Here is a 14,816-nt window from a genome sequence, read left to right as displayed (position 1 = left end):
GCCTCGAGCTAATGTTGGTTTGAATCGGTCGGGATATGGATCTGATCGGGCGCGGAGAGCCTCGAGTCAACACGAAAAGCTACAAATAAAGAAAAGAAGCACTTTCTTTACTCGTGTTTTCACCCGCGTTGGGCCGTCTGCCTGTTAGCGAGAGAACTCGCAAGTGTTCCGGATGGATCTCGATGATGAATCTTTAGTATCCTCGCTCTCTCTCTCTGCAGGAGCAGTCTGAAAACCCCGCCCGAACCCGAGACGGCGGACACGCCGGACTCGCGGACGTCTGCGGCGACACGGCGTGCGGCAGGATGGCGTCCATAGCGGAGTACTACGCCGGCAAGAACGTGCTGATTACAGGAGCCACGGGTTTCATGGGGAAAGTGCTGGTGGAGAAGCTGCTGAGGTCCTGCCCGGACGTCGAGGCCCTCTACCTCCTGGTCAGACCCAAAGCGGGGCAATCGATGCAGCAGAGGGTCAGCGACATGGTGGCGTGCAAGGTCAGCCATTCCACGGCCGGATCGGAATCACACTTTAGCTCGAGTGTTTATATTCTGGAAACGTCTATCGCTTCAGCAGCACTCCAGAGTCCGTCCGGACGGGACAGGAGGACATTTGGACAATTTGGACAGTTTGGCTAATGTGCTCTTGACTCAAATCAACATTCAAAAGTGGGCTGCCCGTGTGTCTACAGCGCAATCGGAATGTCTCTGTGAATCATAGCAGCAGCAGCTGCTGTTGCCATGGTGAAGCGAACCTAATGACCCCCCCCCCGAGATACTTCAATAATCCATCGTCTTGCTCCGGGGAGGGCGAATGAGGAGTCTGAAGAATGATGAAAGGTTAAGCGAACTGGAAGCTGCCGCCGCTGAAAATGTCCGTTGTGTTGGAGGAGAAGGTGAGAATGAGGAGGGGGTGAGGAGAGGAAGGAGGTGGGGGGGAGGAGATAAGGAGGTAAGGGGCTCTAGATGTCTGGCGTCGGCTGTTTGAGACCGAGCGGCGAAACATGACTCGGCAGAAAGCCGCAAACTGCACGTCGGTTGTTAATGAGGATCGGAGGATCGACTCGGGGTGGCGGGGTAGGGTTGGGGGGGGGGGGGGTCGATGTGCTCCGAGCAGCTGCTGCAGCTTCTGCCGTTCTTGGCCTCAAACTGTCAGAGCACCTTAGAAGATCACACTCCGTTCCAGTTTGTCTTCTTCTGGCTCCCTGTAATGGCGTCTATTTTTAGCCACTCCCATTGAACCTCGGACTGCGTTCATTACTGAAATAAGAGCTCCTCCTGTGAAGGCCGGCGTGATGCTGCAGGTCAGAGGTCAGAACGCCTTCCTCACCAAATGGTTAGCTATTACCGGTGGTCTAAAGTTTAAGCTGAAGTTTATTTTAGCTTCCTGCAACGTTTGCATTGTAAGTAAATTACACTCCATATATTCCCGTTGCATATTCCCGCTTCAGTTTTACCGATATCGACATTTAGCTGACCTGCTGCTTCTGTTTGCAGTATTTGACCTTCAATAATCTCCCATTGATCGAGCGGCGTCCACAATCAGGACGCTGATTGATGCGCTGCCGGGCGACGGACCGTCTCGTGCGTCGCACGCGCTCAGAAGTGAAGCCGTTAGATTTCCATGAGAAGCTGAACGTACAAATATCTATTCGTGTGGTAGTTTCGTCCCTTGAGTACCCTTTCCTCTCATCCTGCAAGCCAGGCCCAGTATCTTGTCTTACCACCTGTTGCTAGGTAACGACCGAGCGATTTTGCCCCATGGTGTTTTTTCGAGGGCTTCAGTCAGGAGAGTTGCCCCGGGCGGGGAAAGGACAAGCTGGTTGGAATCCGATTTGTGAACTGATTTTGACGTCTGTGCCGTCTGCCTGCTGGCTCGGATGCTTCCTTTGATCCAGTGGAATATCGAGATGCCCACAGATCCTGCATTATTCACTGCATTTCCTCAACTAATTATTAAATGAATGTTAAAAAGCTAAACTAAGGATCAGAGGGGGGGGAGTTGTCAGGGACCCCAGAATGAAACAAAGCCGGCCTGTTTCGCTTTGATTTACTAATGTCCTGTCACTAATTGCTGGTTGGCAAATTTGAATTTATCCCACCGTATAAAAAAAAATATATGTTTATATATATATATATATAAATACATACATTTTCCGCATTTAGATTTTTATTTCCACCGTTCTCATGTTGCTTTAGAGCTTTGTTAATTTTTACTCTGACTGTGTCGGCGTGGCCTTTTTGCTTCCTCTTTCATTCTGATGTGAACACACACACACACACACACACACACACCGCACACACCCTGAAGTGATTCACAGTCTGCCTTTGTGAGCGGTGAGGAAGTCTCGACTTTAGCGTCGTCGCTGGCGTTCTGCATTCGTCGGGCAGCAACGCAGCGCTCACAGCAGCCTAACCGCACCGATAATTAACGTGACTCTAAAAATAAGAGCGGCGCTGCCCGCACGGTGGTGGAAATGCAGATCTTCACGCTGAGCAGTGAGTTGTTGTTTTTTCTGCATGGGTGTTGGCATTCCATTCCTCAATGGATTTGCTGACTTCTTGCAGCTGCATCCTGGAGACACTTGGATGCAGCTTCCAGGCCGAGGAGGTTTGTGCATGTGCTCCGGCCCTGTTGCGATCGTTCTTGGCAATAGATCTTGTCGAAATATTCCAGAACTATCCAGTCCCGCTGACTCCATGTTTCAACTTGCAGAGCTGATGAAAATGTTGCCTGAATTTGCGGCTCGCAACTACGGGACATGCTGACGAACCCGTCGGTCCTGAAGCGAGTTACACGCCTCTGTTACGCCTCGTAAGCTAAACCCTGCAGGCATGGCGACCAGAGAGCGGGGCAAGGGGGGGAACCGAGGCTCTCGCGTACAATTAGGCTGCAAATTACCTTCAGTTTATGAAACAAATGAGCACACGAAGCGTCTCCAGAGAAGTGACTAAAGGCAGGCCGGATGCAGGGTAACCTATTATCAGCCGGTTTTGAATGATGACTTTAAAGTTATCTTTAAACAGAACTCAGCAAATGAATCAGCGTGTCCTTGCTCCCGTGTCGCCATCATTTGGGGCCTTGAGCTGATGGCGGCGATAATCGGGAGAAGACAAATGAAAATGTTCTGTTTTTGTCTGGGCAAATTCAAGGAAAACCGGAGGACGAGCCGCACTGCATATCACCAAGGTTGGTGAAGCATCCGCCAGACTGGTGACCCAATGAGCGGTTCTGTGTCCAGACTGGAGCCCGCTTAGGGGGAAGAGAGGCTCTTTGAAGGCTGAAAAGGGAAGTGTCGTTAGTGTTGGGTTTCTGTGAAAGTCCTGAGAGGCTTCTTTCAGCACGCTTGATGGTCGAGGTCTCGAGCGTGGCGGCGTCCGCGGTGGAACCGCCGCTCCGAGTTAAGGGAAGAGACCCGTTTTGCAGAACGGATTCTGTGTGAGAAGGAAGACGCTAAAACGCCTTTTGTCCGATTGCAGATTTGAACTGGCACGCTATTGTGTTCTTGCACAAGGACGTCTACTCACTGGGGCCCGTGGGCCCGTGGGCCCGCAGGACACTGAGGGGTAGATGGCGAGCGGTGGAAGGCTGGCACGAGAAAAGCGTCACCGACCCACAATGCCATTCTCTGCACGCGTCCGAGACAAAGGGCGCTTTGAGACCCACGTTCTGGAGCCTCGTTCACCCTTCTGACCCTGATGCACTTTTACCCCTCTGGGTCCTTCTGGAATGTAAAATACATGCATTTTTTATTTATTCCCCTTTTTCTTCCTGCTTTTTGCAGCAGGAAGTTGGTTTTATACAACGGCGTGAGAACATGGAGTATTTTACAATTATCTGCTGCCTTCTCGGCCCGGTCGGACGGATAATTCAGACGTCGCATTGTGGATTTATTCTGAGTTGATGCGTCATCGGCATAATCTGCATTTTATTTCATGGCTGAAGCGAATGATAAAATCTTCATCTCCGCTGAAGCGATTTGTTGAAGCCGCGACAAAATGGCTCCTCGCCGAAATTCAGATTTGAAGGCCTCGACACGCCGGTCCATCCGGTTGCATTGAACTCCTTTTACTCGATAATGTAACAATTGGCAGGTAGGATATACACGACGAGGCAAAGGGAGGACATCTGTGTCCTAAACGGAGCGCTGCCAGACGCGGTTGTTCATTCCAAGCTACACGCACGCACACGCGCACGCACACACACACGCACGCACACACGCACGCACACACACGCCCTCAAGCGGAAGTCCAAACGGCTCTCCTCACACGATGTCGGCATTTCTGTCGAGAGTTCAGTGAGGAAGTCTGACCTCGGATCTGTTCTTCTGCTGCAGACTGAAGGTCTTCCAGCTGTGGGCCGACGTTATGTATTACATAATGATGGCAGCGCCCCCCCCCTCTGGGGAAAAGGTTCTGGGTTGTGACATTTACACACTCTGCATCAGCGAGGGGTAGAACTCCGACATAAACGGCTGTTCGGAGCTGTTTAATTCGGCATCTGCCCCTCTTCAGCAAGAGTGCTCTGCTTACGAGGACAGCTGACACACACACGCACACACACACACACGCACACACACACACACACGCACACACACACGCACACACACACACACGCAGGGGCAATTTTATGACGGAGAGAGAGAACACAGGCTTCCATGCCAGTCGCTCCACTTCCCTCCTCGTTCGCCCTAATTTCTTGTCTCTTGCCATCTCAAGGATTCCAGCAGTGTTGGCGGCGGCGCCGGCGCAACACGCCATCCGTCCGACCTCTGCCGCATTCCCAGAGCAACAGTCATTGTCAAACCTGCTGGCGCCGAGCGGTGAACTCTTGACCTCTGATCTAAGTGACTCTGTGAATCGGGGGATCCTTTGTCCTTTACTTTCATCAACATTCTCAAAATAGCCTTTGCGGGAAACCGACACAGAAGCGTTTGATGCTGCTCATTCCTCCACCTCGGGGGGGGGGGGGGGGAATATCATTGGCTGGTGTATGTTTGGTTTGCTGTGTCGCGTTTTGTATGCAACAGGTCGGGCACTCCTTATGAGGCGGCTGCTTGCCTCGCCTCGGACCGCGCCTTAGTTTGACTTCTCGAGCCGATAGGAGGGATCAAACGAAGTCTATAGACGAACGCGCATCGATCATCATGTCAGACTGCTGATTATCCCGTTAGCGTGTTCTGATCACCCGTACTGAGTAGCTGCTGTACTTTTAACGATTCGCACTGAAACCTGTCATTAATGGCGGTCGCGTGTCGGTGGGAAGGTTTCACGCGGCGTTCCGACAATCTGACCGGACTGCTAGATTTCCCTTTTCGTCTTCCTGTCGTCCGTCTCAGCTGTTTGACCGAGTGCGGGAGGACAACCCCGACTTCCACCGGAAGATCGCCCCCATCGGCGGCGAGCTGACGCAGCCCGGCCTGGCCATCGGCCCCGAGGACGTGGAGAAGCTCACCGGCTGCATCAACATCGTCTTCCACTGCGCTGCCACCGTCCGCTTCGACGAGCCGCTCAAGTGAGGGAAGCCGTCGTACAAAACGCACGCTGCACCGGTGGAGACCAGTCTGATTACAAACTCGGCTTTCCCTGAACCCCCCCCAAGAAAAGAGTCAGTTCTTGTTATGGTTCCTGTTTTCAGCAGCAACTTCCTCTCGGCTGACGCGGCGGGCTGTGCTGTTCCACTAGGGGGCGGTATTTTTGAGGACGTGGGGAAATCAGCAGGTTGCAAAAAGTCCCTTCCAGTAATGTGAGACAAACGATAGAAAGTTTCTGTATTCGTCTGAGTGCTGCTAAACGCTCTATTAAGAGTGTTTAAGCTGTTTAATCAAAAGCCACGCCGAGTTGTGTGTCTAGGAATTTAACTGGAGACGGCAGTATTCCACTATTTGTGTTTTTATACAGCAAAAATAAATAAAACCACCCTCACGCCACCCTCCCTCACCCAGCTGTCACCTTTCCCTCTTACTCCGCACCTGACCACATCTGAGTCATCCCAGTCCAGCCCCCCCCCCCCCCCCCCCCCCCCGCCCACGACACAGCACGGTCCAGCTCAGTTTTTTCTGACACATACAAGCACCTCCTGAGCGCCACCCACTCAGAGCCGGTGGAGCTCTGCTCGGGAAACCGTTACCGGATCGGTTTAGTACCGGAGGAAGTGTGTGACGGACCGCAGCGGATGGGTGCCAACCAGAAAGCACATTTCTCTTCTCGGTCTGTGGAGGTGTGGTGTCAGGATTTCCTGGCTGTTAATTGTGCAGCAGCCTTCCCCCCCCGCTGGTTCGTAACCGACGAGTGAAAACAATGCCAACGTCGCCTTTAAAGCCCTCAGGAGTCGTCGATGCGCAAAATGTTCTCACGTGTTGAATGCTCCAGAACTGAAATCTGAAGCGCATGCACACCATTCACACGCTCATTTTGTGCATACCCCCCCCCCCCCCCAAGACACGCCCTGCAGCTGAATGTCATCGCCACACAGCAGCTCCTCACCCTGGCTAAACAGATGCACCACCTCGAGGCCTTCGTTCACATCTCTACCGCCTACGCAAACTGCAACCGCAAGAACATCGACGAGGTCATCTACCCGCCGCCCGTAGAGCCCAGGAAGCTCATCGAATCCCTCGAGTAAGTGTGGGAGGGGTGGGGGGGGGGGGCGCACGGGCACGCCGTCGAGTCCTCGGATAGATTCCCTGCTGGAACCACAGTTCCGATTCTAAATAAAAAGGCTCCCGTCGTTCCGGTCTTCAGATGGATGGACGACGGCATCGTGCACGACATCACGCCGCGGCTGATCGGCGACCGGCCCAACACCTACACCTACACCAAAGCGCTGGCGGAGTTCGTGGTGCAGCAGGAGCAGGACAAGCTCAACATCAGCATCATCAGACCCTCCATCGTGGGGGCCAGCTGGCAGGAGCCGTTCCCCGTGAGTCCGCCGGATGCTTTTACTTTATTTATGAATGACGATGACGGCTCGATCGGAGTAACACCCCCCCCCCCCGTACGGCTCGGTGCTTTTATCTTTAAGTGGCGCCGGATTCAAAGAAGCTCGTTTCATATCTCGTCTGAAGACCCGGACGCTTTGGACCGCTGCCGGGGTCGGAGAGGTCAGGGCAGTGAAAAGGGCAGAAACGTGACGAAGCGCTGCAGAACTAAATGTCACATTCGGTTTGGGGGGGGGGGGGTCCCCGTGCCACTCTGCCTGCAGATGGGACGGGACTGCCTATTTGTGTGTTTGCGTGCGGTCTGACTACAACCACAACTTGCATGCACGCCCCACGCGTTTATTTAACCGATAGCTCGTCACGTAAAAAACATCAATTCAAAGACTTCCTGCGGCCTCAACCTGGCGAGCAGCCGCCGACGGACTGTGGCCCCCGCCCTATTGTCCCGTTCATCGCTGCCCTTTGTCTGCAGCAGAGCATGTTATTATTATTGTCCTCGGGACGGACCTGCGGTCCCACCTGTTGTCTGTTTTTACACATCAGGGTTGGATCGACAACTTCAACGGGCCGAGTGGCGTCTTCATAGCGGTGAGCGAGGAAAAAAAGCTGAATCTGAACACGAGGGAGGTTTTATGGGCGTCTCACGACGCCGTCCTTCCGTCTGCAGGCCGGAAAGGGGATCCTGCGCACCCTGCGAGCCCATAACGACGCCGTGGCCGACCTGATCCCCGTGGACATGGTCATCAACCTCACCCTGGCTGCAGGCTGGTACACCGCCCTACGCAGGTTGGTACCGGACCCAGAAGTACCCGCAGCTTCGAAAGATGCCGCAAGTTGAGATGGACGAAACGGAAGGAAAAAGATTCCAGCATTTCCAGGAGTTGGATATTAACCTCCACCCCCGTTTAAGAGACTCGTTTAGTTTTTAGTTCCTCGCACCTAAATCTGGATTGACGATCCGGTGAGCCCTGCGTTTCCTCGTGTCGTTTCACCAAATGTTTATTAATACGTTTGTGTTTCCTTCTCTCGCACAGACCTAAAACTGCTCTGGTGTACAACTGCACGACTGGTGGCGCTAACCCTTTCCACTGGGGAGAGATCGGTAGGTAACCCTCCTTGCTGCCTTGCTTAAAGGTAAAGGCAGTGTCCTCGCATCCGTTATCACAAATCGGTTGCTCCGGCGCTCTGACAGAATGTCTTTGTGATTCTGTTAGTTTTACGTTGTTTGTGGCCGGCGTGCGTTCCTGTGAGGAAAGTCTGCCACCTGCTGGAGAGAGGCCGGAGACGGATTTAACAAATGATTATATTAAGAATATGGAAATAAATACCCCCAGCATAAACATTACTTTTGACCACGTTTGCATCGTATTCATCAGATGCTGTGTTGCTACAGTTTATGTTTATTTCTGCTCAGAGCTCTTCTGGATCTGAGGTCCTGGTGAAACTGAAAAGTCTGGCTGGCCGGATCATCAGAAACAATGGACCGAGGACCGAGGGGTGTCGGGCTAGCAATGTGACACGGGTCCCCCCTCAGATTAACAAATATGCTCCGTTCACCAAGCAAATTGCTGCCAGATGGCTCGTGGTGGGATTAGAACCCATCGCTGAGACTGTATGAAAGGGGAGCCGTGTGCTCCGATCACGCTGGGGGGTCGAAGGGGAAAGTAGGAATGAAGCTAATCTAGATTATCGGAATCAGAAAAGAGACCAAAGACCAGGCGATGATGGTAGAAGGGCAGCAAATGTGATCTTCATCTTAAGGTTAGCTGCGATGCCCCCCCCCCCCCCCACCCCCGACCAGACCACAGCTGGCTGTCAGGATCGAGTCATGCCTGCCCCTGCAACTACAAAATAGCTGTTGCTATGGAAACTATCTGTGGCCAGGCCTAGTTTTGTGTGCTGTGTGTGTGATGTAATGTCTGTGGTCACATGATTGCTCTCTGTGTCTGTGGATGGCTGAGCCGAGTGGGGGGGGGGGGGCAGGATGCGCCGTCCAGAAGGGAAAGTCATCGTGTGGCTGTGAAGAGATCCCTTTTTTCCGAATCCATTTATGTTTATCTATGACCAATATTCAGCGATGAGAATGTTTGGCTCTCTGATCATCCCCACTGAACTTGGCTCTCCTGCAGAACCGCTTGTGATCTCGTCCTTCAAGAGGAACCCGCTGGAGCAGGCGTTCCGCCGGCCCAACGCCAACATCACCTCCAACTACCTGATCAACCAGTACTGGATCCTGGTCAGCCACAAGTTCCCCGCCCTCATCTACGACCTCGTCCTCCGGCTCTCTGGGCAAAAGCCGCAGTAAGGCTCCATCTCGTGCTGAAAATCCGGAGAAGTTCAGGCGCGTATTAACCTTTGCCCCCCCCCCAGGATGATGCGCATCTTCAACCGTCTGCACAAGGCCATCAGCCTGATGGAGTATTTCAGCAATCGGGACTGGGAGTGGAGCTCTGAGAACATGGGCCTGCTGAGCAGTCAGCTGACGCCGGAGGACCGGAAGGTGGGGCTGCCCGTGCACAAGTTGCCAGTTTGGGCATGATATTGTAAATAAACAGGGGGCTCGGGGGGGGGGGGGGCGGAGTCAACCTCCAGTGTACACGTTTTAACCCAAATAGGAAGTGCAACGGGAGAACTTTCCCTGCGCTCTGGAACCGGCGTTTCACAGCAGTATTTGGTAGTGCCTTGCGCCATCTAGTGGTTAATAGTGGACCTTTTCCCCCTCCTGTCATCTTCCTGTCCATCTTTTCTGCCTTGCAGACGTTCAACTTCGATGTGCGCCAGCTGAACTGGCACGAGTACATCGAGAATTACTGCATCGGCACGAAAAAGTACGTCCTGAACGAAGACATGTCTGGAATTCCAGCCGCCAGGCAGCATCTGAGGAAGTGAGCAGACGCCAAGGACCAGATGGCCGTTCCCAATTTTTTGCTAATCTCGTCCCTCCTCTTCCTCCTGTCTTTTCCCAGGCTGAGGAATATTCGCTACACCTTCAACACCCTGCTGGTGGTTTTCATCTGGAGAGTGTTTATCGCCCGCTCCCAGATGGCCAGGAACATCTGGTACTTTGTGGTCAGCCTCTGTTTCAAGTTCCTCTCCTACTTCCGCGCGTCCAGCACCTTAACCAACTGAGTCTTCCTCGCCCGGCTCAAGAGGGGCAGCGAGCGCTTGCCTTTAGCTGTCACCGGGTCGTAACATCCGAGACGCCGACCTTCGACAGAACGCTCTAAATTCTCTCCTGCACTCAGAAGAGGAAAAAAAAAATGAATTATTTTAGTTTTGGAAATCTGTCATCAGCATTGATCAGTCACCTGACCCCATCCAAAAAGAGTCGTCATTCATTTCGTGTGCGATGTGTCTTTTGTGTCCCACCCTTATATAAACGTAGGCGCGTCGCCTTGCCTTGTGATATTTTTTCATACTTGAAATACGGCAGTGCTTCTCCAGTATAGAACAATTTCTAGAAGATTATTCCGGTTCCCCATTTTTATTTTCTTTTTTATCGTGGGTTTTCCGATTCCTGTCTTTCGTACACAGGCGGTTTGTAAATCTGTACGTCTTGAAATACGCATATCAAATGTCGGTTCTGTCTCACGGCCGCCAAAAAGAGAATCCTCAGATCATTGAGAAACGTGTCAAAGATGAATCCTGACCACAAAAGAAGACTCTACCAAAACACACAGCGCCGCCATCGTCCCTGCGATTGGAGGTCGTCACTTCCTGCCACGGATGACGTCTTTGAACCTTGTTTGTTGGAACGCTCATCTGCTTTTTGTCTGTCTATACAACAGTTTCTACTGAAACTAAGTTTACTACTTTTACATCTTTGTACTTGTGTCGGAGGCGCATCTGTATGCAGTAGAATTTGGCACTATAAATATATATATATAAACGAAAATACAAGTTTATTTGTATAGCCCTCTATCACGTATATGTGATTGTCTCCCAGCAACCCAAATTTTCCTCAAAGGACGTTTGCACAAAACCCCAATCAGCGTTTCAAGCAAGGACCTCCTCTCTTCTGATGTTTGAGTCATACGTAGGATAAAGCTGGGATGATTACAAATCCCAAATATGAAAAATGTAATTCTAACACTGATATAGTATATCATAAATTTATGAGGTTAGGGGGCCAAATGAAGGAGGAGGACACGCGACCCAATTTTGTGCCTCTAGCCTATTGGCGTTACCCAGAATGTATGATGATCTGAAAGCATTTCTATCACCTTCAAAGACTCCTCTAAGCAATGGGATGAAAGATTTCATTTAGTTCTTGAGGCAGGCCTCTGGATACTGAAGTGGCAGCAGGGAGGCCAGATTAGTGAGAGCGTTTCTTCTTTATATAATTCCAAACAAAGAGTATTTAAAAAAAAAAAAAAAAGTATTGGACCAAGTTCAGAGCCCTGAGGTTCACCATAACTTTACTGGTGGAGAGAGACGTGGCCTTTGTTCGACTGGATCTGAATCCTGAAGTCATGAATCCACATATTATTCTTGTATTTGACTTGATTCCACCACAGAGTTTATTAGAAGTGTTCGGTGTGACAGGAAAAGTCTGCGTTTTGCTAAAAAAAAATACAACTAGAGTATTGTGTGTTGCGACGCTTGACTCGTGTCAGAATGCAAATGTCTAACAGCCTTTATGGGGGAAAAGGGACAAAACGAAATAAATGTTTATGCAAAACACGTCTGTCTCGTCATGGTAACGAATTCGTTTCAGAGCCAGCCAAAGTTACAACGCAGACGGGATCGAACAAAGGACGAGCGATCATTTAAAGAAGAAATGACATTTTAAAAACGCTTTGTTCTCATTTCGTGACCCGCTGGGTGGGAACCGTCCTCTTCAAGCTTGGACCGGCTTCATTTCATGGTTCATATCAATTTTAAGGATCATCCAGATGTTCTTGTGATTTCACAGAGGATTTATTTTGTCCTTCATGATGTTTTAATGAAGCGAAACGGAACCGAGATCCGGCTCCAACATTCAGAAAAACATTTGGGGGGGGGGGGGGGGTAATCTGGGGAAATGCTGGAAAACACAGCTACTGAGGGGCATTCTCAGGAAGCAATGGATTCTGGTGATTGTTCTGGTCCTGAGGCGGCGAGCTCTGGAATAAACGCAGAAAGTCTCTGTTCTTACAGTGATTCAGTTCCAAAGAGGTAGTGGAGATGGCCTGTTGATTTGGGGGGGGTCTCCTCTTTGGATAAGACTCGCCCCTCTGGGTCGATACACTCCGAGTTTGAATCGACAGCAGATAACGTCGAGGCAGAAGCCGACCAGCCCGTGCAGCATCCCTTTGAAGACGTTGAGGTTAAAGCTCGAGTGAGTGTCTAGATCCAGAATCCGGGCGGCTTTTTCTTCTCTGAGTGACTTCATGGTAACAAAAAAAAAGACTTGCCTGTCGTGGAGAAGATACCCCCGATGATGCCACACAGCCGCACCAGAAACTGCCCCAGGGGCATGTGCTGCTCGCTGACCGTCACCGTCAGGGAGCTGGTGTCGTACTTGACAAAGATCCCCGAGACGCCGTGGCTGCCTGCCGCGTGGTTTATCGCCCGCTCCTGGAGGAGCAACCGGCATGGCGGGTGAGTTCTCTCTCTCATTCATCCCTCCACCCCGACTGGATGGAGGGATGAATGGCTCGCTGCTTGTAGATTTGGGGCTTTACTTTACTTTACCCTCTCGGTCACAGAAAACTGGTGCGTGTCTGCAGAGATCTTGTACGTGTTCAGTCTGGTCGGAACCACGGTTATGAAGTACTGGAACATCTGGTTATCTGGAGTAAAACACAGAAGAAATATGTGTGTGGGGGGGGGGGGATACCCAATATTTTAGGGGTTTTTTTACATCATTTTCAATCGGCAGTAACTGAAAATGAATCTTAATAAACTTCTTCCCCGGAGCTTTGAATCCTGTGGTAGGAATCCACTTAACAGTAAACGCTTTATCCCCCTCCTGAAAAATAACGGCGACTCACTGTTATGGGTGATTTTCTCTGTGCCGTCGAGGGGATTGATGATGCCTGGTACCTCCTCCCCGAAAGATAAATGGTCTATTCGGTGGGAGAAATTGTACGCTGCAACACAAAGTCGAGTTAGCGTTTAGCAGAACACTTTGGCAGGGGAGGACAGATTTATAAAATGCTTTCACAGCCAAAGACGGCATATTGCGAGGAGAAATAATCGTACTCTCGTGGCTCACGAAAGCTGCGATGTGGGCGTGACCCTGAGGATGGTGAATGGGCCTGAAAAAAAAAAAAGAGTATCTGCGTTAAGTATTTACTCGAGAGACGTGGCGGGAGATTCGTTGCAGCGCTGAACGCGTTCTTACTTCCCCACGGTGACGTGCAAGTTTCCAGCCACCTTGTTCACGTAGACGTGTCCATGTATCCGGCAAGCATCCAGTGGCTCCAGGGAGGCATCCTCCCTGCGCACACACACACACACACACACACACACACACACACACACGTCCTGGGTAGGTTAACCGTGTGATACCAGAATCTGTCCGGCTGCAAAGAACCCGCTTTGACCTTCACGGAACCATTTTTCTTTTCTTTTTTAGCAGCAGCCGATTTAATCGGTCCATTCGGGTCAGGTTTTTAGGTTTTAATCCCTAATATTACTATAATATTCCCCTTGATCTCACACACACACACGCACACACAAATGCGTGCATGAGTGACGGTTACCGTGGCGGCAGAGCAGTGGGGCCTCCTTTCAGGAGAGTTTTGTAAAGGACTTCTTGGAGAGCGTGTTCCTCTCGGAGTCTGTTCTGTAGGAGAGTCAGCGTCCTGAGAACAGAACACGGGTTAGTGTGTTAGCCGCATGCAAGGCGCGAAGGCGCGTCAGGCAAAGGAAGCGATCCGACCCCACCAGGCCGAGGATCCGCCCCGGTTTTTCTACATACCGGCAGATAAAGGCCATGTAACCAAATGTATTGCGCGAAACACACTTATTAAGGGGATGAGAGAAAACCATGAACGGCTTCACAGGCTGCAAGAAGACTAATATATTCGAGGACTTCTGTCCTGAATTTAGGCATCCCAGGATAGTACAGTCTCCTGTGTGACTTCACGAACACTTACCTTTGCCACAGTCTCTGTTGTGGAGTCAGTTCAAAAATGACCTGGAAAAGAGGCACAAAGTAAAAAAAAAGCAATATTTTAATGGATCTCGTGTTCTGTAAATACATGACCTGAAGTTTGGGGGGGGGGACGCTTTACTCACAGACTCGTACCGGAGGCCGTTGGACGTGATCATGGTCTCAGCCAGGTCCAGAATATCTGCTCCAACGTCTGAAGTCACAGGGCAAAAAATACAAAAACTCACAGTGCAGTATCTGATAATGCAGTTAGTACGTGATCTCTGAGGCTGAATACTCACGCTGGCATTTCATGGCAACCGTAACGTCAATATTTATTCTTAATTTACTGTAAAAGAGAAAAGAAAAGGCAGTATAATATGAATGTCCTCCCACAGACTGAAAATGTAAGAATGAAGGAAAATATTTTTTATTTTATCCAGTTACCTGGAAAAATCCTTGTCCACTTCATATTCATACTTCATCCATGTGTCTCTATAAACAAAGAACTCTAAGATAGCCAGAAGAATCATGGTGCTAAAAGCGATCAGGGACACTGTGGAAGAAAAAAAAAAAAGCAGGGTTGTTTGCTGCTCTGTAAACGTGAAGGGCTGATTGTGTGTTTTTATTTTTACTGTCAGCCCACCTGTTCCACCTGAGGCGGACGTTTCCACGTAGCTTTCTGACACCTTGGGGAAGGCGTCCAGCTCCCTCACCAAGCCGAGGGCTTTCCTCCGCGGCAGACGCCTCATCTTCAGGTACACGCCGGTTTACGTTCCACCTTTATCCAAATACACA

The 14,816-nt window shown here is 50.8% G+C and overlaps 2 protein-coding genes across 2 annotated transcripts in view; one reads left to right on the top strand and one right to left on the bottom strand.

The window, feature by feature from the left end:
- si:dkey-97m3.1 (fatty acyl-CoA reductase 1) overlaps positions 1–11,620 on the top strand; it is a 14,995-nt gene extending 3,375 nt beyond the window's left edge. Inside the window, exons 2-12 of the mRNA XM_068755434.1 lie at positions 222–494; positions 5,336–5,511; positions 6,438–6,617; positions 6,741–6,918; positions 7,481–7,525; positions 7,605–7,723; positions 7,972–8,039; positions 9,067–9,238; positions 9,308–9,437; positions 9,695–9,822; positions 9,904–11,620. Coding sequence (XP_068611535.1) covers positions 222–494; positions 5,336–5,511; positions 6,438–6,617; positions 6,741–6,918; positions 7,481–7,525; positions 7,605–7,723; positions 7,972–8,039; positions 9,067–9,238; positions 9,308–9,437; positions 9,695–9,822; positions 9,904–10,066 — 1,632 coding nt within the window. The 3' untranslated portion in view covers positions 10,067–11,620. The remainder of the gene's footprint in view (positions 1–221; positions 495–5,335; positions 5,512–6,437; positions 6,618–6,740; positions 6,919–7,480; positions 7,526–7,604; positions 7,724–7,971; positions 8,040–9,066; positions 9,239–9,307; positions 9,438–9,694; positions 9,823–9,903) is intronic.
- Positions 11,621–11,976: 356 nt separating this feature from the next.
- LOC137911013 (endoplasmic reticulum-Golgi intermediate compartment protein 2-like) lies at positions 11,977–14,770 on the bottom strand. The gene is made up of 12 exons (XM_068755437.1): positions 14,466–14,770; positions 14,321–14,367; positions 14,165–14,232; positions 14,023–14,063; positions 13,627–13,728; positions 13,266–13,361; positions 13,124–13,179; positions 12,913–13,011; positions 12,614–12,711; positions 12,334–12,496; positions 12,136–12,229; positions 11,977–12,031 (listed from the first exon to the last, which is right to left on the bottom strand). The coding sequence occupies exons 1-12, from the start codon at positions 14,768–14,770 to the stop codon at positions 11,977–11,979; spliced, it is 1,224 nt and encodes a 407-aa protein (XP_068611538.1).
- Positions 14,771–14,816: the final 46 nt, after the last annotated feature.

The sequence above is a fragment of the Brachionichthys hirsutus genome, chromosome 22, assembly GCF_040956055.1.
Source record: "Brachionichthys hirsutus isolate HB-005 chromosome 22, CSIRO-AGI_Bhir_v1, whole genome shotgun sequence".
In the NCBI taxonomy this organism is placed as follows: Eukaryota; Metazoa; Chordata; class Actinopteri; order Lophiiformes; family Brachionichthyidae; genus Brachionichthys; species Brachionichthys hirsutus.
The sequence above is the reverse complement of the archived record's forward strand: the minus strand, read 5'-3'. Positions and strand labels throughout refer to the sequence as shown.

What these genes read in the sequence shown, in the direction of transcription:
- LOC137911013 (XM_068755437.1), bottom strand. Translation starts at nt 14,770, where the DNA reads ATGAGGCGTCTGCCGCGGAGGAAAGCCCTCGGCTTGGTGAGGGAGCTG. An exon ending in ACGGCCTCCGGTACGAGTCT is followed by an intron (nt 14,064 to 14,164) that starts GTGAGTAAAGCG and finishes CCTCTTTTCCAG; the next exon opens with GTCATTTTTGAACTGACTCC. An exon ending in GGGTATCTTCTCCACGACAG is followed by an intron (nt 12,230 to 12,333) that starts GCAAGTCTTTTT and finishes ACGTCTTCAAAG; the next exon opens with GGATGCTGCACGGGCTGGTC.